This window comes from Aotus nancymaae, unplaced genomic scaffold (assembly GCF_030222135.1).
Source record: "Aotus nancymaae isolate 86718 unplaced genomic scaffold, 86718_ANA_hifiasm-v0.15.2.pri h1tg000003l, whole genome shotgun sequence".
In the NCBI taxonomy this organism is placed as follows: Eukaryota; Metazoa; Chordata; class Mammalia; order Primates; family Aotidae; genus Aotus; species Aotus nancymaae.
Genome location: NW_026988414.1, coordinates 20,285,030 through 20,307,470, shown reverse-complemented (window position 1 = coordinate 20,307,470; position 22,441 = coordinate 20,285,030). Strand labels below are relative to the sequence as shown.

Genomic DNA, 22,441 nt, shown 5'->3' with positions numbered 1-22,441 from the left:
CAAAGACAATGGCCTTGCTTCTTCAGGGCATAAAAGGAAACTGGACATCTAAACTTCAGTTGGGAACTGGAGCATGGACACAGGATGAACTGACCAGAAGTTTTCTGGAGTGATGAGGCCATGAGAAGCTTAAGGGTTTTAGATCTGTACTAAGCTGAATGGCATTACAACTGTACTTCTGATTCATCTCAATTACTATTTATTTAGAGAGAGGGTCTTGCTCTGTCACCCAGGCTGGAGTGCAATGGCACAGTTACAGCTCACTGCAGCCTTGACTTCTCAGGCTCAAGCCATCTTCCCAACTCAGCCTCCTGAGTAACTGTAACTACAGAGGCAGGTCACAGTATCTGGCTAATTTTTGTATATTTTTGTAGAGACGTGGTCTCACTGTGTCACCCAGGCTGGTCTTGAACTACTGAGCTCAAGTTATCCTCCTGCCTTAGCCTCCCAAAGTGCTGGGATTACTGGTGTAAGCCACCATGCCTGGCTTCATCTCAATTATTTAGACTTCAGATGCCCTTACCTCACGACCTCAGCGGCACATAGGGAAAGGTGAGGAAGGAGAGACAATAAAGAGAGGGCAAGGTACACGGATCTCCTTTCCCTTTTTTAAACTCTGAAGTTTAAAAAGAAGGCCAAGAGCCTCCCGGGGACGGGAGGAGCTGGTTCCTTTGTGCTGCCTTTGGCAGCTGCTTGGGAGGGATCATGCCGTGCTCCTTCTCACTGTCACTTTCTCTTTGTACCAGAGAGTCTCTGACCCGATTTTCTCCCACTTTCCTTCAGTCCCAAAGCTAACTCTATCCCACATTTCTTTATTTTCTTTTATTTTTGAGACAGGGCCTCGTTCTGTCGCCCAGGCTGGAGTGCAATGGTGCGACCTTAGCTCATTGCAGTCTCGACCTCCTAGATTCAATCAATCCTCTTGCCTCAGCCTCCCCAAAACTTGGGACTACGGGTGTGCAACACCATGCCCAGCTAATTTTTCTATCTTTTGTAGAGATGAGGTTTTACCAGGTTGCCCGGGCTGGTCTCAACCTTCTGGGCTCAAGTGATCCACCTGCCTCAGCCTCCCAAAGTACTGGGATTACAGGTGTGAATCACTGAGCCCAGGCTCATCCCTTTTATTAGTTATGTATTTATTTATTTTTAATTGACAAAAATTGTATGTATATATATTTATTATGTACATGTTGTTTTGAAATATATAGACATTGTGGAATGATTAAATTGAGCTAATTAATAATACACATTACTTCACATAGTACGGTGAGAACATGTAAAATATATTCGCTTAACAAATTTCAAGTATATAGGTCGGGCACAATGGCTCAAGCCTGTAATTCCACTACTTTGGGAGACTGCGGCAGGCAGATCACTTGAGGTCAGGAATTCAAGACCAGCCTGGCCAACATGGTAAAACCCTGTCTCTACTAAAAATACAAAAATCACCCAGGCATGATGGTGCATGCCTATAATCCCAGCTACACAGGAGGCTGAGGCAGGAGAATTGCATGAACCTGGGAAGTGGAGGTTGCAGTGATCTGAGATCACACCACTGCGCTCCATCCTGGGCGACAGAGCAAGACTCCGTCTCAAAAACAAAAAAACAAAAAACAAACAAAACCCCCACAAATTTCAAGCATATAATATGTTATTAATAATATTAACTATAGTCACCATGTTGTACAATAGAGAACTTATTCCTTTGTCTAACTAAAATTTTGTATCCTTTTGCCAACACCTCCCCAACCCTTCAGCTTCTCACCCCTGGTAAACATCATTCTTCTCTTTTATTCTATGAGTTCAACTTTTTTAGATTCCACATTTAAGTGACATCATATGGTATTTGCCTTTCTGTGTCTGGCTTATTTCACTAAACATAAAGTCCTCCAATATTGTCACAAATGACAAGATTTTCTTCTTTTTTAAGGCTGAATAGTATTCCACTGTGTATATAGACCTCATTTTCTTTATCCATGCACTCATTGATGGACATCAGGTTGATCTTCCTTCTTAGTCCTGCCATCTTCTCTAATCAGTCCCTGAGCCTATAATGCATCAAATTATCTTCGTGTTGACCAAGTTCTGAACAAACCATTTTGGAAAACCAGAGTGTCAGACATTCAAACAAATGAAATATATCCACGAAACTCACCCTGTCATGCCAACTGTCCCCAGAGCCAAAGACAGTGGTATTGTGTCTGGCCACTCTGTTGGTAGCTTTTCCAGACCTTTCCCATCAGAAATGGAGTGCGTTGTCCAGCCTGAAGAAGCCAATACAACAGTTCCTGTTGGTAAGTCTGCATTTTTACTTTCCACAATCCTGAAAGATAAAGCACATTAAGGCATGTGATATGTCTTCCCTTTCAAAGGAGTCGGGATGCTGTGAGGTTAGTGTTGACAAAAGGGCACTGAGGTTGATATTCCATGATTGATAGTCTACCTCCCCTTCCATCTTAATTCTTAGCCATCGGCGTAGGAGTCATCAGAGAACTCAAAAGTGGACCAGTCACTTGAGGAGTGGCTCGTGTGGTGAGGAGTGCCTGTTCTCACCCACTTCTCTTCCTTTTTTCATTTCTTGAGACAGAGTCTTGCTCTGTCACCCAGTCTAGAGCGCAGTGGCGAAATAGTTCACTGCAACCTCCACCTTCCAGGTTCAAGTGATTCTCCTGCCTCAGCCTCCCAGCTAGCTGGGATTACAGGCACCCACCACCGCACCTGGCTAATTTTTGTATTTTCAGTAGAGACAGGGTTTCACCATCTTGGCCAGGCTGGTCTTGAACCCCTGACCTCGTGATCCACCCGCCTCCGCCTCCCAAAGTGCTGGGATTACAGGCAAGAGCCACTGCGCCTAGCCTGCTCTTCCTTTTAAGCAAGAGTTCTCTGTCTTCTGGCTCAAGGTGACCTGGACACTAGCCTTCTCTTTAGGAGCCGCTCTCTTTCCCTTAGCCTTCTTCTCTCCTGAATCTTTGAGATTCTCCTCTCTACTGTCCCTTTCGCTCAGGGTATGGGCATGCTCAACTCTGCCATTTTATAATCCCATCCCTCCCCTATCTCCTTGTTCCTTCGTCTTCCTTTTTCAGCCAAACCTCCTCACTTCCCACACGTGCTAACCCGCTGCAACCTGCCTCCCACACCTACTACTCCACTAAGGTCACAACAACCTCCTGAGTGCAAAATCCAGTGAATATTCCTTAATCATTGTCCGATTTTACTTTTCCACTCTATTAACACAGGGGCACCCAAAGTCTTCCCCAACTGGTTACCAGGACACTGATCTCTCCTGGCTTTTTACCTCCTCCTCTAAGCTGCACCCTTTCTGTCTCATTTATTGATTCCATTTCCTTCATCCAACTCTTTATCATCATTTTTTTGAGACAGAGGTTCACTCTTGTTGCCCAGGCTGGAGTGCAATGGCGTGATTTCGGCTCACCGCAACCTCCACCTCCCGGGTTCAAGCGATTCTCCTGCCTCAGCCTCCTGAATAGCTGGGATTACAGGCATGCGCCACCACACCCGGCTAATTTTTTTGTAGTTTTAGTAGAGATGAGGTTTCTCCGTGTTGGTCAGACTGGTCTCGAACTCCCAACCTCAGGATCTGCTGGCCTCAGCCTCTCGGAGTGGTGGGATTACAGGTGTGAGCCACTGTGCCCAGCCTCAACTGTTTATCATTCTTTACCATCTTTCCTCCCCAGATCATAAAGTTATATAACACATATTTATTCTAGAAATTTTTAACCATATAAAATAAAAATATCAGTACTAATCTCACAGCACAAAGACAACTGCTAATACTTGGCAATCTTAATGGTATATTTAAAAATGTGTATTATACATATTTACACAATTGAAGTAATTTTGTATGTTTTGTAACCTATAATTTATCTGTCAATATTCCACTGGTCTATATGATGTATACCTTTTTCCATGTTAGTAAGAATCCTTCAAAAACTGTAATGATTTAATTATGACCCCATTATTAGAACACTTTCAGTATTTTTCCTTTTTAAAAAATTTTTTCCTTTTTTCTCTGAGTCTGCTTGCTAGGAAATATATTTTAATTAATATTCATAAACATGATTATTATTTCCTTTTTTTTTTTTTTTGAGACATGGTCTCCCTTTGTCACTCAGGCTGGAGTGTAGTGGTGTGATCATGGCTCACTGCAGCCTCAACCTCCTGAGCTCAAGTGGTCCTCCCACCTCAGCCTCCTGAGTAGCTTGGACAGAGTAGCTGGGACCACAGTAACACATCACCATGTCCACCTAATTTTTGGGTTTTTTTTGGTTTTTTTTTTGAGACAAGAGTTTTGATCTGTTGCCCAGTCTGGAGTGCAATGGCATGATCTTGGCTCACTGCAACCTCTGCCTCCTGGGTTCAAGCAATTCTCATGCCTCAGCCTCCTGAGTATATAGGGATTATAGGTGTGTACCACCACACCAGCTAATTTTTGTATTTTTAGTAGACATGGGGTTTCACCATGTTGCCCAGGCTAGTCTTTAACTCCTGATCTCAGGTGACCCACCCACCTCAGCCTCCCAAAGTACTGAGATTACAGGTGTGAGCCACTGTGCCCAGCATTTTTTATATTTTTTGTAGAGACAAGGTTTACCATGTTCCCCAGGGTAGTCTCAAACTCCTAGATTCACCCACCTCAGCCTCCTGAAGTGCAAGGATTACAGGAATGAACCACTGTGCCTGGCAGAACATTGTTTCCTTAGTCAGGATTTCTATAAATGGTATTACTAGGTCAAAGAGTATTAAAACATTTGAAACTCTTGCTGCAAATTGCCAAATTCCCTTCCAGAAGGTTGTGGCAACTTCCATTGCCACCATGAATATATGAGTGTATCATCTCCATGACTGAGTATTATATTTTAAAAAATAGTTTGCCAATCCAGCGAACACAAATACATGTTCATTTCTTTAATTATTAGCAAGAAATTTATAAGACTTATATGAAGAAAACTGTTAATGGGATATAAGACAAAATGGATAAATGGAGAAGCATACCTTGTGTTTGGAGAGAGAAACTGTAAAGATGTCAGTTTCCTCTAAATAAATCTGTAAGGTCATTGAAATCCCTATAAAGATCTACACAAGATTTCAACAAATGGTATTATAATAACTGGCTAGTCATTGAGACATAAAATAAAAAAAAATAAAAAATGAGATGTTTGGGTTTTTTTAGAGACAGGGTTTCACCATGTTTCCCAGGCTGGTCTCAAACTCCTGAGCTCAAACAATCCATCCATGTTGGCCTCCCAAAGTGTTCGGATTATGGGTGTGAGCCACTGCACCTGGTCTCACTCTTTATTCCAATATAAAAACTAAATGACTCAAAAATTTTATTGTAAAAAATTAAACTATAAAATACAGAAAACATGAATAATTTTTTTTTTTTTTTTGAGACGGACTTTCGCTCTTGTTACCCAGGCTGGAGTGCAATGGCACAATCTCGGCTCACCGTAACCTCTGCCTCCTGGGTTCAAGCAATTCTTCCGCCTCAGCCTCCTGAGTAGCTGGGATTACAGGCATCCACCACTGCGCCTGGCTAATTTTTGTATTTTTCATAGAGACGGGGTTTCACCATGTTGGCTGGGCTGGTCTCGAACTTCTGACCTCAGATGATCCACGCCTCGGCCTCCCAAAGTGCTGGGATTACAGGCGTGAGCCGCTGCACCCAGCATGAATAAATGTTTTAGTAATTATGGAGAGGAGAATGCCTTTTTAAGCATGAGAGGAAACTAAAAGACCATAATTATAAATCTTTATAATTTTATCACATAAAATGTTAAACTATAATTGGACACAGAAGAAAGATCAACAAAGGCCCAAATAGTTGCAACACTAATATCTTGAACGTACAAGCAGCTTTTACAAATCAATATAACAAATGAGAAGACCTAAAGGAAAAGGGCAAAGGATATAAGCAGATAATCCACAGAAGAAAATTGAGAATTAACTTACAAAAAGAACGTCAACATCACTAATAATAAAGGAAATGCAAACTAAACTAAGCATAAATTATTCATATTCATATCATGTTGTCAACACTGATGGTGAACAGTATAAGAGAAACAAGTTAATACTGTTGATAGGAGTAAACACTCATACAATTTTTTTGTTGTTGTTTTTGAAACAAAGTCTTGCTCTATTGCTCAGGCTGGAGGGCAGAGGCATGATAGCTCACTGCAACCCCACCTCCTGGATTCAACCAATTCTCATGCCTCAGGCTCCTGAATAGCTGGGATTACAGGTGCCCACTACCATATCTGACTAGTTGTTTTATTTTTAGTAGAGATGGGGTTTTGCCATGTTGGCCAGGCTGGTCTCAAACTCTTCACCTCAAGTGATCCTCCTGCCTCAGCCTCCCAAAGTGCTGGGATTACAGGCATGAGCCACTGTGTCCAGCCTTCATATAATTTTTTTGAAGAACAATTTGCCATCACCTTTTCAGATGAAAAATATACATCTCTTTGGGTCTAGAATTTATACTTCTGGGAATTTAATGTAAAGCAATACTCATCCAAGAGGGAAAAGAATACAGAGATATACACATATAGATACATACATGCTCCTGGAAGAATTATTTGTCATAGAAAAAATTGAAAACAGTTGTTATCAGTAGTAGACTAGTTAAATGGTGGAATAGAATAAAATAATATGCAGCTATTAAAAGGTAGGTGGTATATTTATATACTGTCAGTGAAAGATATCCTTAACCTATTAAGTGATAGAAAGTAGTTTTATAAAGAGCATTTAATTCCATTTAAAATTTATATATAAAAGTATGTGCACCGAACAATTTTGTTTTTGAGATGGAGTCTTGCTTTGTCATCCAGGCTAGACTGCAGTAGTGCAATCTTGCCTCACTGCAATCTCCGCCTCCTAGGTTCAAGTGATTTTCCTGCCTCAGCCTCCCGAGTAGCTGGGATTACAGGCATGCACCACCACGCCCAGCTAATTTTTGTATTTTTAGTTTTTAGTAGAGACGAGGTTTCACCATGTTGGCCAGGCTGGTCTCGAATTCCTGACCTCAAGTGATCTGCCCACCTCAGCCTCCAGATGTGCTGGGATCACAGGCGTGAGCCACTGTGCCCGACCCACAATTTTTGAAAATTAACCATAGTTGTCTTTTTTTTTTTTTTTTTTTTTTTTTGAGACAGAGTCTTGCTCTGTAACCCGGGCTGGAGTGCAGTGGCATGATCTCAGCTCACTGCAACCTCCACCTCCAGGGTTTAAGCAATTCTCTACTTGAGCAGCTAAGATTACAGGTACATACCACCACTCCGGGAAATTTTTTGTATTTTTAGTAGAGACAGGTTTCACCATGCTTGGCCAAGCTGGTCTCAAACTCCTGACCTTGTGACCCACCTGCCTCAGCCTCCCCATAGTTGTCTTTGTGGTTCAGATGATGGGGGAACTTTCAGTTTCCAAGATAAAATTTTTGTTTTATTTGAATTTTTACAATAATTATGACCTGGATGAATACTTATTTATTTATTTATTTATATTATTTTTAGTAATTAAAAGTAAGGATGGCAAAGTGGAACTGAAAGTATGACAATTCCACATCCTTCCCTCCTTTCCAACTAGTCAGGAAGGGTACAGGATTTCCCAAGTTGCTTCAAAGATCACACAGTGAGTGAACCACACAGGCTGAAGAAACTGTAGGAGCAATGGGCAGAGACAGGGCCCAGCAGGAGGTAAAGAGCAGACATATTTTGCAAGCATTGGGACCAATGGAAATGATTACCTGGCCACTTGCTGCCCCATCATTGTATCACCTTCCTTCACTCTTTTGGCTGCCACTCTGGAAAAAAATATTGCATTCTTAATACATAAGAGCATCTGGGGACTGTTTTGAGTTTCAAGCCAAATGAAAAACTGCTGGGTAAGTGTATGTGGCAATAAAACCTGGATAGATCAAGGCATATAGTTAGGTGAGATTCAGGAAGAAAGCTGTTAGAGGAAGTTCTGCTCTGTGACCTCAGATAAGCACTCTGATTGGATTTTTTTATGAGCGAACACAAAAGTCTTACTGCCATGTTCAAGTAAAGATCAATTTCTACCAATGACTTTAAAAAATATAACCCAGGCACCACTGCATACTTGTTACCCAAAACACTAGCTACACAAAAAGATGCCAATTAACATTTCAAAACTGTGTTTTCCACTTGAGATTTGAATCTTTATCCATCAGCTATGAAAAAAATGTAAAAGAATGATGGCTATATTATTTATCTAGGCAAAAAATTACTGAGGACTTAGTGATCAATAAAGGCTTTTCCTCCCCTCCCTGAGTTGTTTGCTGAGTATATAAGTTTGAGTCAACTGCAGATTTACCTAAATTAAAAAAATACAGGCAAATGGAAGGCCAGAAAAAGCTGATGTTAGTCTTAGCATCTTCCTCTACCCAAATTATTTGCCAGTAGTGAAATGGGCAAATTGGAGTTTGGCTTTTTTCTTTATGAGATGGGATCTTGCTCTGTTACCTAGACTGGAGTGCAGTGGCATGATCTTGGGTCACTGAAACCTCTGCCTCCCAGGCTCAAGTGATCTTTCCACCTCAGCCTCCTGAGAAGCTGGGACCACAGGCATGCGCCACCATGTCTGGCTAATTTTTTGTATTTTTAGTAGAGACGGGGTTTCATTACGTTGCCCAGGCTTTATTTTTTCTTTTAAGTTTTTTGTTGTTTTTTTTTTTCTGGAAGTAATTCTGTTGAGCAATGAAAAGCAAATTGTGCAGAGCAGATAGGAAATGGTTGGGACAAAGGGACCAAGAGTGATCTAATCACTAATCTTTGTAGACCTTTGCCTGCAAAAGATGCGTGTGCACGAATCCCGTCACTGATACTGGGCTGGGAGAACCAGAGGGAAAGTGACAATGTTTTAAGTCAGTTGGATATTTTAAAAGATGAACTACCTCAAAATAGCATTTAACACAGCATTAGCATGTTGAGGGGGGAAATAAATAATACCTCATGTAAGGATCCACAGTGAGGAACAAAGCTTCAAGCAGGACCTCTGCAAAATAGAGCATTCCATAGGCAATTAGAAACTCAAGGCCTAAGAGGAACAATAGACACTGAGCACTACTAGACGGGGGAGGGTGAGACAGGGACGAGGGTTGAGAAACTACCTATGAGGTACTGTGCTCACTAACTGGGCGACAGGATCGTTCATACACCAAACCTCAGTCACATGTGATTTACCCAGAGAACAAACCTGCATACGTACCCCTAAAACCAAAATAAAAGTGGAAGAAAAAAAAAAACCAGAACTCAAGGCCTGATGCCTTCATTGTTTTTGGCTTTTTTTTTTTTTTGAGACAGTTTTGCTTTTATTGCCCAGGCTGGAGTGCAATGGCGCGATCTTGGCTCACTGCAACCTCCACCTCCCAGGTTCAAGCGATTCTCCTGCCTCAGCCTCCGGAGTAGCTCGGATTACCGGCATGCACCAGCATACCCAGCTAATTTTGTATTTTTACTAGAGATGGGGTTTCTCCATGTTGGTCAGACTGGTCTCAAACTCCCAGCTTCAGGTGATCCGCCCGCCTTGGCCTCCCAAAGTGCTGAGATTACAGGCATGAGCCACCACACCTGGCTTTTTTTTTTTTTTTTGAGATGGAGTCTTGCCCTGTTGCCCAGGCTGGAGTACAGCGGCATGATCTCTGCACACTGCAATCTCCATCTCCTGGGTTCAAGTGATTCTTGTGCCTCAGCCTCCTGAGTAGCTGGGATTATAGGTGTACCCACCACCATGCCCAGCTAATTTTTGTATTTTTAGTAGAGACGGGGTTTCACCATGTTGGCCAGGCTTGTCTTAAACTCCTAACTTCAAGAGATCTGCCCATTTTGGTGTCCCAAAGTGCTGGGATTACAGGCGTGAGCCACTGCACCAGGCCTCTTTTTGACATCCTAAAAAAACACAGATAAAGGCCGGGCGTGGTGCCTCACGCCTGTAGTCCAAGCACTTTGGAGGCCAAGGCAGGCAGATCACCTGAGGTCGGGAGTTCAAGACCAGCCTGACCAACATGGTGAAACCTCGTCTTTAAAAATGAAAAAAATAAAAATAAATAAAAATAAATAAATAAAAACACATATAATACTTCTGTTGCAGGGTTGTCTTCCCATCTGTGCTGCTATGGAAGAGACAAGAAGGGGTTGTCACTTTTGGCCCATCCCAGTTAATAGTAATAATAATAATATTATTAATAATGCTATTTACTCAATACTCATTCCATGCTTTACATGTATTATTTCTTTTTTTTTTTTTTTTTTTTTTTAGACGGAGTTTCGCTCTTGATACCCAGGCTGGAGTGCAATGGCGCGATCTCGGCTCACCACAACCTCCGCCTCCTGGGTTCAGGCAATTCTCCTGCCTCAGCCTCCTGAGTAGCTGGGATTACAGGCACGCGCCACCGTGCCCAGCTAATTTTTTGTATTAGTAGAGACGGGGTTTCACCATGTCGACCAGGATGGTCTCGATCTCTTGACCTCGTGATCCACCCGCCTCGGCCTCCCAAAGTGCTGGGATTACAGGCTTGAGCCATCGCGCCCGGCCACATGTATTATTTCATTTGATATTCAACAAATACTGTTTTCATTTATTTAAGTTTAGGTTAAGTAACTTGCCCAAGGCCACATGTAAACCATTATGTCACAGTGCTCACCATACAGTTTCATTGCCAGCCACAGTTAGTGTTAGAGAATGTGCATTTTGCTGGAGTGACTCTCATGTACACATTCTTTGGAATTTTGAATTTGAATCATGGCCATCACAGCTTAGATGGAACTGATCACTTTGCCATGCTACTTCATTGCATCCCCTTTTTCTCAAAAGCTTACTTACCTGTAAACACTCCTTATAGACTCCTCTTAAAGTCTGAACTCTGCATATAGCTACTGGGCAGCGCTTGCCTCACTGTCATCATCAGGCTCACGAGGACAGAGAGGACATCCTCCCCACGGTCTGGTCAAAGCCATGAAGAGTAATGTACTCAAGCCTGAATTTCAATTATCAATGAAAGCAGAGGAATCCTGCCACGTGACATGGAGGCTTCACACAGAGAACCCTGGAAAGGTCTTTGTGGCAGATTGCAAAATGGCCACAAATAACTCCCACCCTTGTGTGCTGGTCTCCTTGCCATTTCTCCCATCAAGAAATCTATTTTCTGCCTCTTGAATCTCAGCCTGGTGTTGTGATTTGCTTTTACCATGGGATGTTAGCAAACATGGTACAAGTAGAGGCTTAAAAAGTGCTTACACAATGGGGCGTGGTAGCTCACACCTTTAATCCCAGCACTTTGGGAGGCCAAGGTGGGTGGATCATCTGAGGTCAGGAGTTCAAAACCAGCCTGGCCAAGATGGGGAAACCTGATCTCTACTAACAATACAAAAATTAGCTGGGCATGCTGGTGCACGCCTGTAATCCCAGCTACTCAGGAGGCTGAGGCAGAAAAATTGCTTGAACCTGGGAGGTGGAGGTTGCAGTGAGCCAAGATTGTGCCACCATACTCCAACCTGGGCAACAGAGTGAGACTTTGTCTAAAAAAAAAAAAAAGAAAGAAAGAAAGAAAGAAAAGTGTTTGCACATCGGAGCTTGCCAACTCCTACTCCTCTAGATCTATGGGACCACTATGAGAACAGAGCTCAAACTAGCCTGCTAGAGAGGACACATAGATGAGAACTGAGGCATGCACCCCAGCAGACATGTGAACAAGGCCCATCCTAAATTAATTCTTTGCCAACCCAAAGAATTGTAAACTAATAAATGATGGTTGTTTAAAGTCACTAAACTTTGGGGTAGTTTCTTATGCAGTAAAGGTTAACTGATATAGTTCCTTCCAACTCTGAAATCTTTTGAGTATGACTTACCTCCATTTTTTAAGGGTGGGAGCTCAGCTGTCTTCAACTCAAAGTCACTATTAGTAGGACTGCCAACAAAATGCTTCTTCAGGGTCCACCTCTTAGCATGAACCATCCTGAAGCTCCTAGAACACAGTCAATATGCATTTTAACAGTTCCCTAGCCATCGAACTGAGCCCAGGTAGCACAACTACGATATCCCCAAATCCCAACATCATCATGTAACATCAACCACATTCATTCAATATTTACTATGCTTCTGGTGTCATGCTAAGCACTTCATATAGATTACCTCATTTTATCCTTATAACTTCCCCATAAGATAGGCATTAGTATCATTGCCAGTGTATGGATGAGGAAACTGAAGTTTAAAGAAACCTTCAAGACAAGGAAAAAATATAAATCAACAAAGAAATTCTTCCCCCGGGGCGCGGTGGCTCACGCCTGTAATCCCAGCACTTTGGGAGGCCGAGGTGGGCGGATCACGAGGTCAAGAGATCGAGACCATCCTGGCCGACATAGTGAAACCCCGCCTCTACTAAAAATACAAAAATTAGCCGGGCGTGCTGGCACGTGCTTGTGGTCCCAGCTACTCGGGAGGCTGAGGCAGAAGAATCTCTTGAATCCAGGAGGCGGAGGTTGCAGTGAGCCGAGATTGTGCCACTGCACTCCAGCCTGGGGACAGAGCAAGACTCAGTCTCAAAAAAAAAAAAAAAAAAAGAAATTCTTCCCAACCACTGCTAGGCTAGAGTTTCTCTATGGCACTGAACAGCTACCGAGAGTGCGAATATTCTGTTTCTCAGCTCAGATGGAGTGAATCCCAAGAAAAAGCATCAACCACAAAGAACCAAATAGAAGTCCATTTATCCCTTTTCAGATGGAAAGAGCCAGGCATTTCAAGGCAGTCTCAGAACTCCTGGAAACCACCGGGGGGCGCCGCTGCTCCGCCCCATTTTCAGGTGAGGTGTTTTTTTTTTTTTTTTCCCCCAATACTTGTATTTGTCTCTTTCTTGTAGAGACAAGCCTCACTGTGTTGCCTAGGCGATCCGCCCTCCCAAAGCGCTGGGATTACAGGTGTGAGCCACTTGCGCTCAGCCATTTTCTTTGGCCCAAGGAGGGATTTGAGTTTAAACTCCACACCGAACCGATTTTGAGCTTAAACTCTACACCAAAGCAAGGGAGGATGACGAAGGCTGCCCGGAGCCGAGGGCTCAGGACGTTCTGCTTGGACTGAACTTTTCCGATTCACATGAGACCCGCGCCTTCCCGCGGGTGCATCAGCTACAAACAATCCAGCCACGAAACGATCTGCAGCTGCCGGCGACCTCCCCCCTCCCCCACCGGTGCCGCGGGGAGGGGACACTGGTGGCCTGGAGGGAGCACTTCCGCATTGCGGGGCAGCCAGGGGGCGGTCCGATCCGCAGCTCGGGGCTGTTCCTTCTTTTTTTAAAAAAATTAAGACTATTTTTAATGGACAGATCATAATTGTATACATTTATGGGGCACTCTGTGATATTCTGACATATATACACAATGTAGAATTATTAAATCAAGCTAATTAGCGTAACCCCCATCACCTTTTTTTTTTTTTTTTTTTTTTTTTGAGACAGAGTCTCTCTCTGTCGTCCGGGCTGGAGTCCAGTGGCGCAGTCTCGGCTCACTGCAACCTCCACCTCCCGGGTTCAAGCGATTCTCCTGTCTCAGCCTCCAAATAGCTGGGATTACAGGCTTGCGCCACCACGCCCGGCTAATTTTTGTATTTTTAGCAGAGACGGGGTTTCCCCATGTTGGCCAGGCTGGTCTTGAACTCCTGAGCTCAAATGATCCGCCTGCCTCGGCCTCCTAAAGTGCTGGGATTACAGGGGTGAGCCACCGCGCCCGGTCCTACCTATCACTTTTATGGTGAGACATTTGAAGTTTACTTTTCGTTATTTTGAAATACACATTATTGGCTCTAGTCACCCTGCTGTGCCACAGATCTCAGAACCTACTCCTCTCATCTCTGAACTGTGCACCTTTAGGCCAACAAGTCCCCATTCCCTCCGCAACCCGCTCCCTGCCTCTGGCAACCATCATTCCAGTCTTTATGAGTTCAACTTTTTTAGAGTCCACACATCTTCGTCCCTTTTCCCAAAAACGCAACCGCTGGGCATTCCAAACTCGCTGCAAGTCCAGAAGCCCTCCTGGAAAGGGTCTGGTCTGGCCGCAGAGGGGCGAGGTCCCCGGGAAAGTCTCGCCCGCCCGAGGATAGGGCCTGGCGCGGCGCCCAGCCCTTTCTTCCACCCTCCCCCAGTTGTGCAGTCCCGCAAGTTCCCCGGCCAGCCCCTTCCCGGATGCAGGGAGCTACCAGGTGTCCCGGGTTGTAACCAGGCTTTCCTCTTCCCTCCCGCGCCAGTCCGAGCTCTCGAATGACCTGCAGGGCCCGAGAGGCGTCGGAACCTTGGCTCCCAACCTCCTCCAAGTGCAAGACCCAGCGGTCACTCGGCAAAAGTGAAGGAGGAATAAATGCAAACCTCTTCCACTGGGACGTCTACAGACTCGGCAGGAAGAAAGCGAAGGGGTTAGGGGAGGGAGAAAAGGGATGAAAAAAAAGCAGGAGGTCTACTTACAGGAGTCCGAGGGTTCCACTGTCTGGAGAAGGCAGCTGGGACTGTGCGGCCGGGATCCCGGGAACCGGGTTATGACAGGTCCAGGAGAGGGTGGGGCCACCCCAGGGTGGGGCTGCTCCTGGAGAGTGAGAGCCTGGCCCCGAGGTCACAGGAGGAAAACCGGGGTCCTGGAAATCCGTGTGCGTTTGTGTGTGTGCGTGTCTGTGTGTGCCTATGTGCATGTGTGTGTCCGTGTGTGTATGTGTGCGCGTGCGCGTGCGCGTGTGTGTGCACGTGTGTGTTTGTGTGTGTTGGGGGGTTGGGGACTTCTGATAGTAAAACCGCTAACCGAGCTTTGTCCAGGTGACACTGGACCTGCGCCTGCTGTCCTAATTTGGAGCCCTGCGGAAATATGCCCTGCGGGGGAACCAGCCTTGGCATCTGCCGCGCAGGCCAGAGGAAACCAAAGGCAGGGCCTGGGGCGGCCGCATCCAGAATCAGCTCCCGGTGCTGGCTCCCATCCCTGGGTTCCCCGTCAGCCCGGCTGTTTGTGCGCAATGCAAGCTTTCGCCCAGGGCTGGGGTGCAGACCCCCTGCCCGTCTGTCCCCAGTCCGCCTGTTGAACACCTACTCACCTTCCATGAGTCAATTCAAGACCTCTATGAGCCCTTCCCAGACTCCCCCAGGTAGGAGTGAGCAGTCTTGCCACTGAGGTGCCCCACCCATCACACCCTAGCAAACATCAGCCCTTGACCCGCCTCTTCAAGGAGAGGTGGTCTAAGACGGGAGTTGAAGGTGAACCAAGTTGTTGGTATTAGACGGTTGCAGGTTCGAAGGCTGCACCGGCCACTTACTAGTGGTGTAGCTTTCAGAGACTTATTTACTTTCTCCTTGCCTCACTCAGTTCAGCCATCCGCAAGATGGGAATAAGAACAATGCCTAACTCCCAGTCATTATGAAGATTCAATGTCTTTTATTTGTTTATCTTAATTTTAATTATTTTGAGGTCTCGCTCTGTCACCCAGGTTGGAGTGCAGTAGTGGGAATCATAGCTTATTGCAGCCTCAAACTCCTGAGTTCAGGTGATCCTCCTTCAGCCTCCTTAGAAGCTGGGATTACAGGCCCACCACCACACCCGGCTCAATGTCTCTCCTTGTAAGGATACCAGTCACATTGGATGAGAGCCCCACTTGTAAGCCTCAGTTTAACTTAATCACGCCTTTGAAGGCCCTGTCTTCAAATACTGTCAAATGGATTAGGGCTCACTATTACGGCCTCATTTAACCTTAATTACCACTTTAAAGGTCCTATCTCCAAACACAGTTACATTCTGAGTACTGGGAGTTGGAGACTTTAACACAAGAAATTGGGGAAGACACAGTTCAGCCCATAACAGAGCAGGTGGATCAAGTGTGGCGGATGCACACCACAGGATATATGAAGCAATCAGAAGCACTGGGTTTGATGTACATAAAGCAACTTGGATGGACCCTAAAAACACAATGCTCCAGCACTTTGGGAGGCCAAGGAGGGAGGATCACAAGGTCAAGAGATCAAGACCATCCTGGCCAACATGGTGAAACCCCGTCTCTACTAAAAATACAAAAATTAGCTGGGTGTGGTGGCATGTGCCTGTAGTTCCAGCTACTTGGGAGGCTGAGGCAGGAGAATCACTTGAACCTGGGAGATGGAGGTTGCAGTGAGCCAAGAATGTGCCACTGTACTCCAGCCTGGCGATAGAGCGAGACTGCCAAAAACAAAAAACAGAAACAAACCAAAAAAAACTCACAACGCTGAGAGTTGAATTCTTCCTAGTCATCAGAGTTTATAGCACTTTAACCCCGCTGTTCTGCCAAATTCTTTCTTTCTCACTCTCTCTCTCTTTCATTAATTTATATAACAACAACAGCAACAAAAAAATTGATTCCCAGGCTGAGTGCTGTGGCTCATGCCTGTAATCCTAGCACTCTGGGAGGCCGAGACAGAAGGATCACTTGAGGCCAAGCATTCAAGATCTACCTGGGCAACATAGCTTGAATCTGGGAGGTGGAGGCTGCAGTGAGCTGTGATCATGCCACTGCACTCTAGCCTGGGTGTCTAAGTGATATCCTGTCTCGAAAAACAAAAAGCAAACAAACAAACAGAAACCTCCATTCCCTGCTTTTTCTCCTCCTACTATAGGTAACTATTGTGATATGTTTGATGTGCATACGGTTTTTTTTTTAACATGTTCTTTCATAATGTACACTGTGGGCATATACTTTTATAGAAACGGTACTGTGTTACTATCTCATTGTTTCTCTTTTTCTTTTAAGACATCTTGTTACAGAATCACTGTTTCTTTTGGATATTAGAAGAGTTAATAAAATTGCAGGCCTAAAAAGTCTTTCCAAATTAAGAATAACAGAAAAAAGTGCCAGGAGCACAGAATGGCTCACAAACTCACCCACTTGTCATTAAATTGAAGGTATGGATAAGATTTGGCTGCACCAGGTCAAAAAAGATCTCTTTCCCAATCATCATGACTCAGTCAGTCTTGAAGACTGCAGTTTGTCAAGTCATGGTGAGTAAGTTAAATCACGGCTGTTACATAATCACAAACAGATTTAGAGTATAGAATTAAGGATCAAGGAAAAGGATTTTCCTTTGCTTTACTCTGAGACAAAATGTTGTTCAATTCAGTTCTCTGATCTTAGGTTTCAATGAACTCTGATCTAACCATGAGGGAAGAGTTCACTTAAAACAATAAAGTAATAACAAACAAGTAATTTAAAAATGTTTTTTATCAAATAATTCAGACAATATAGATGTGTACAATGTAAAAAGCAAAAGTCATTGTTACCTGTTTGGTGGGAATTTCTTTTGGATGTTTTTCTGTACTTTTAAAACAGACAGACTTAGGCGTGGTGGCTCATGCCTATAATCCCAGCACTTTGGGAGGCCAAGGTGGGTGAATCATCTGAGGTGAGGAGTTTGAGACCAGCCTGGCCAACATGCTGAAACCCCATCTCTACAAAAAATACATAAGTTAGTCAGGCATGGTGGTGCACACCTGTAATTCCAGCTACTTGGGAGGCTGAGGCTGGAGAATTGCTCGAACCTGCAAGGTGGAGGTTGTAGTGGGCTGAGATCGCACCACTGCACTTCAGCTTGGACTACAGAGCGAGACTCTGTTTCAAAAATAAACAGACAGACTTGTCCCCCACTTTCCTCTCTACAACATCCATTTCATTGGTCTGGTGAGATAATGCTTAAGAAATAATTATAACAACAAACGTAATATTTTTCTCTTAATTGCAAGAATTCCTGAATACACGTGGGACACTGTGCTTGGTGAGAGATTGATTATCCTCTCTGCACAGCACATAGGAAATGCAACCCTGCACTAGAGTAGCCCTTGGTATCCAGTATTTCTAGTCCTCATGATGACCCAGGAAGAATTATGTTATAGGAACAACAGGTTCGTATGCCCACTGCATAGTAATAGACAATTACACTAAAACAGCAGGGATGCAGCAAAGACAGAGTTTAACGACTGCAGGGCACCCAGCAAGGAAATGGAAGGAAACCCTCAAATCCATCTCCCAAGGAGTTCTGGCCTGCGGAGAGTGAGGGGGCTAGAAAATTGGGGTTGCTGGTTGGTCGGGGCAAGGAGGATAAAATCATCCCAAAGTGGAAACTGTATTTTTTGGTGAGGTAGCTCCTCCAGGAGTCCTTCAGGTCAGCTGCATCAGTGGGGTCCTTCAGCTGATATCAGTAGTTTCATCTGTATGCAGAACCTGAAGGAATATCTCAAAGTGAAAATTTAACGTTTCATTCTGTTCCAGTTATTTATAGAGCAGTTAAGGGGAACTATAATCTTGTAACTGTGTCTAGTGATTCTAGGACAATAAGCACCAAACTGCGAGGAAGTAGATTGGAGAGTGTGCTGACTTAATGATGAATGCTGAACATGCTACCAGCTTGGTTTATTTTTATTTATCCCTCGCTCCCTTCTTCCCTGATTAATTTTATTTATTTTTTGAGACAGAGTCTTGCTCTGTCTCCCAGGCTGGAGTGCAGTGGCACAATCTTGGCTCACTGCAACCTCTACCTCCTGGATTCAAGCAATTCTCCTATCTCAGCCTCCCAAGTAGCTGGGATTACAGGCACATGCCACAATGTTCAGATAATTTTTTTTTTTTTTTTTTTGAGAATGAGTCTCGCTTTTGTTGCCCAGGCTGGAGTGTAGTGGGGCGATCTTGGCTCACCGCAACCTCCGCCTCCTGGGTCCAGGCGATTCTCCCACCTCAGCCTCCCAAGTAGCCGGGATTACAGGCACATGCCACCACACCTGGCCAATTTTTGTAGTTGTAGTAGAGATGGGGTTTCTCCATGTTGGTCAGGTTGGTCTTGAACTCTCGACCTCAGGTGATCTGCCCGCTTCAGCCTCCCAAAGTGCTGGGAGCCCGGCCTAATTTTATAAAGTTTATAGGGGCGGTTTCAGAAGCACATATAACCATCATCTTCCTTGGTAGCCTCAGGAAACTGAACTTCTGAGAGGTAAAACAACGTCGACAAGATCACATAGCTAGTCAGTAGCAGGGTTGAGATTTGAATCTTGAGTTAGTCCACGCCAAAACCCTACACTTTTCTCTGTTCCATTCAGCCTTCCAGTATAGGTGAGATAGATTCCTTTTGTAGGTAAGAACAAACTTAGGGAAGGTTACTAATGAGATTTCTGTAAACCCCTATCAGCGATGTCATTTCTGACATGCAAACATGCTGCACGTCTTGGAATGTCGTCTTCTCATCCTAGCTTCCCCTTCTAGCCTCTCCTTCTACCCTCCTGTCTCCACTTGGCTAACCTCTGCTGTAATTCTGGGGCGGGGCTTCTTTCTGCCTCTTGATGGATGGCTGGGCTGGGACTCTTGATGGATGGCTGAGATGAACCTGAATTACATGGCTGGGAGAGGGGTGGATAATTATAAAGATCATGATTGAAACAACGGGTACAATGAAAGTTGCAACAAAAGTACAAAAAAACCCTGAAATGTCTTTTTGCATCAGTACATAAGAAAGTGCAAAATACGATGGAAACACAAAAGAGTAGGGATGTGTCAAAAGGAACACAGAAACAACCTTAAAGGAGCTTCCGTTGGCCAAATCCAAGACAATCTGCACATGAAAACCAGCAATAAAATTAGCATTTTATTACTGTAGCACCCTACAATTAACAATAGCAATTAACATGTTAATGGGGCCAGCAGGGTGGCTCATGCCTGTAATCCCAGCACTTTGGGAGGCTGCGGCAGGCGGATCACAAGGTCAGGAGATAATGACCATCCTGGCCAACATGGTGAAACCCCGTCTCTACTAAAATACAAAAAATTAGTCCTGCGTGGTGGTACATGCCTGTAATCCCAGCTATTCAGGAGGCTGAGACAGGGGAATCACTTGAACCCAGGAAGCAGAGGTTGCAGTGAGCTGAGATTGTGCTACTGCACTCCAGCCCGGGGAGACAGAGCGAGACTCTGTCACAAAAAATAAATAAATACAAAATAAAACATGTTAATGGTTAACCCTTAAAAGTTTAAGGCAAAAATCAATCAATCAATAACAGAAAATATGTTAATGGATTAACAGATTTTATCACCCCTAAAGTAAGTTACCAAGAGTTCGTACACACAGAGATAAGAAAAGGAGGGCTTCCGTGGCTCACGCCTGTATTCCCAGCACTGTGGAAGGCCAAGGTGGGTGGATCACTTAAGGCCAGGAGTCCAAGAACAGCCTGGCCAACATGATGAAACCCCATCTCTTCTAAAAATACAAAAATTAGCCTGGCATGATGCGACAAACCTATAGTCCCACTACTCTGAAAGCTGAGGCACGAGAATCACTTGAGCCTGAGAGGTGGAGGTTGCAATGAGCTGAGATTGCACCACTGCACTTCAGCCTGGGTGACATAGTGAGAGAGACCCTGTCCCCCCCGCCAAAAAAAATATATATTTATATATATATATGTATTTCTGACAGTAGAATGTACAATTAATAAATATAGAGGGAATGATAGAATCTCACAGTTTTGAAACCATTTATTAATAATTGACTTAGGAAGAAGGTGAAAGTTTAACAAGGGCTTCTGTGGCTCACGCCTGTAATCCCAGCACTGTGGAAGGCCAAGGTGGGTGGATCACTTAAGGCCAGGAGTCCAGGAACAGCCTGGCCAACATGATGAAACCCCATCTCTTCTAAAAATACAAAAATTAGCCTGGCATGATGGCACACACCTATAGTCCCACTACTCTGAAAGCTGAGGCACGAGAATCACTTGAGCCAGAGTATTTACATGTTCTAAATGCATCTTCACAAATGATTTACTAAAGGGGAAAAAGGTAACTTTACAGTGGAAAAACCTGAGAGATGAGAGGTCAAAGTCAGTATTATCAGTAATGAGACAAACAAATATTATCTTGTGCTTTCTCATATTTGCCTTGAGAAGAACACAATGTCAATTCTGTTAGTTCCTGACTGAAATACATAATCTGGATTTTATCATGAGGAAACAGCAGACAAACTCAAACTGGGGGAACTTCTACAAAATAGCTAGTTTGTAAGTTTCAAAAGTGTCAAGGTCATGGAGTCAAAGAAAGATTGAGGAACTGTTAAAGAGATATGACAACAAGATGGACCTGAATTACATGGCTGGGAGCGGGGGGGTGGATAATTATAAAGATCATGACTGAAACAACTGGTAAAATTTGAATGTGAACTAAAGATTAGATCAGGAGTTTGCAAACTGGCCAAATCCAGCCTGCTGCCTATTTTTATACAGCCTGCCAGGTAATGGTCTTTACATTTTTTAAATATTACAGTAAAAAACAAAACATAAAATTTATCATGTTAACCATGTGTGCAGTTCAGTAGTGTTAACAATATTCACACATTTGTGCAACATATCTCTAGAACGTTTTAATCTTGCATGACCGAAATTCTATACCCATTGAACAACTGCTCACTTCCACCTCCCTCCAGCCCCTGGCAACCACAGTTCTTTGTTTCTGAGTTTGACTACTTTACATGCCTCCTATAAGGGGAATTGTACAGTATTTGTCCTTCTATGACTGTCTTATTTCACTTAGCATCATGTCCTCAAGATTCACTCAAATGATAGCATTTGACAAGATTACCATTCTAAAGACTGAATATTTCCTTGCATGCATGTACCATATTTTCTTTATCTGTTTATTTGTTTATGGACATTTAAGTTGCTTCTACCACTTGGCTATTGTATATAATGCTGCAATGAACAAGGGTATATAAATATCTCTTTGAGCCGGGCACAGTGGCTCACACCTGTAATCCCAGCACTTTGGGAGGCCGAGGCGGGTGGATCACGAGGTCAAGAGATCGAGACCATCCTCGATGGTCAACATGGTGAAACCCCGTCTCTACTAAAAATACAAAAAATTAGCTGGGCATGGTGGCGCATACCTGTAATCCCAGTTACTCAGGAGGCTGAGGCAGGAGAATTGCCTGAACCCAGGAGGCGGAGGTTGCGGTGAGCCGAGATCGCACCATTGCACTCCAGCCTGGGTAACAGCAAAACTACGTCTCAAAAAAAAAAAAAGAAAAAAAGATCTCTTTGAGATTCTGCTTTCAATTCTTTTAGCTATATATCCAGAAGTGGGATTGCTGGCTTATATGGTAGTTCTATTTTTAATCTTTTAAGGAGCATCTATTCTGTTTTTTCCATAGCAGCTGCACCATTTTACATTCCCACCAACAATGCCTAGGGATTCCAATTTTTCCACATCCTTGCCAACATTAATTATTTTCCAAGAGTGGCCATCTTAATGGGTATAAGGGGATAGCTCATTGTAGTTTTGATTTTCATTTCTGTGATGATAGTGATGTTAAGCATCTTTTTATGCTTGTTTGCCATTTGCATATTTTCTCTGGAGAAATGTCTATTCAAGTCTTTTGTCAGTTTTTAAACTG

At 43.9% G+C, this 22,441-nt stretch overlaps 1 protein-coding gene and 1 long non-coding RNA gene across 3 annotated transcripts in view; both read right to left on the bottom strand.

The window, feature by feature from the left end:
- The window catches only part of PTGR1 (prostaglandin reductase 1), a 41,694-nt gene extending 27,109 nt beyond the window's left edge, over nucleotides 1–14,585 (bottom strand). The window contains exons 1-5 of one of the 2 annotated variants that reach the window (XM_012439114.2): nucleotides 14,483–14,585; nucleotides 11,883–11,998; nucleotides 8,985–9,030; nucleotides 7,760–7,816; nucleotides 2,156–2,323 (exon numbers count right to left, since the gene is read on the bottom strand). In XM_012439114.2, the coding sequence (XP_012294537.2) occupies nucleotides 2,156–2,323; nucleotides 7,760–7,816; nucleotides 8,985–9,030; nucleotides 11,883–11,988 (377 nt within the window). In that variant the 5' untranslated portion in view covers nucleotides 11,989–11,998; nucleotides 14,483–14,585. Of the gene's footprint in view, nucleotides 1–2,155; nucleotides 2,324–7,759; nucleotides 7,817–8,984; nucleotides 9,031–11,882; nucleotides 11,999–14,220; nucleotides 14,314–14,482 lie in introns of those variants that run through there. The other variant, XM_012439116.2, reaches the window with a different exon arrangement.
- Nucleotides 14,586–14,629: 44 nt separating this feature from the next.
- LOC105708009 (uncharacterized) overlaps nucleotides 14,630–22,441 on the bottom strand; it is a 30,394-nt gene continuing 22,582 nt past the window's right edge. The window contains exon 5 of the long non-coding RNA XR_001105224.2: nucleotides 14,630–19,406. This is a non-coding gene — a long non-coding RNA (uncharacterized LOC105708009). The remainder of the gene's footprint in view (nucleotides 19,407–22,441) is intronic.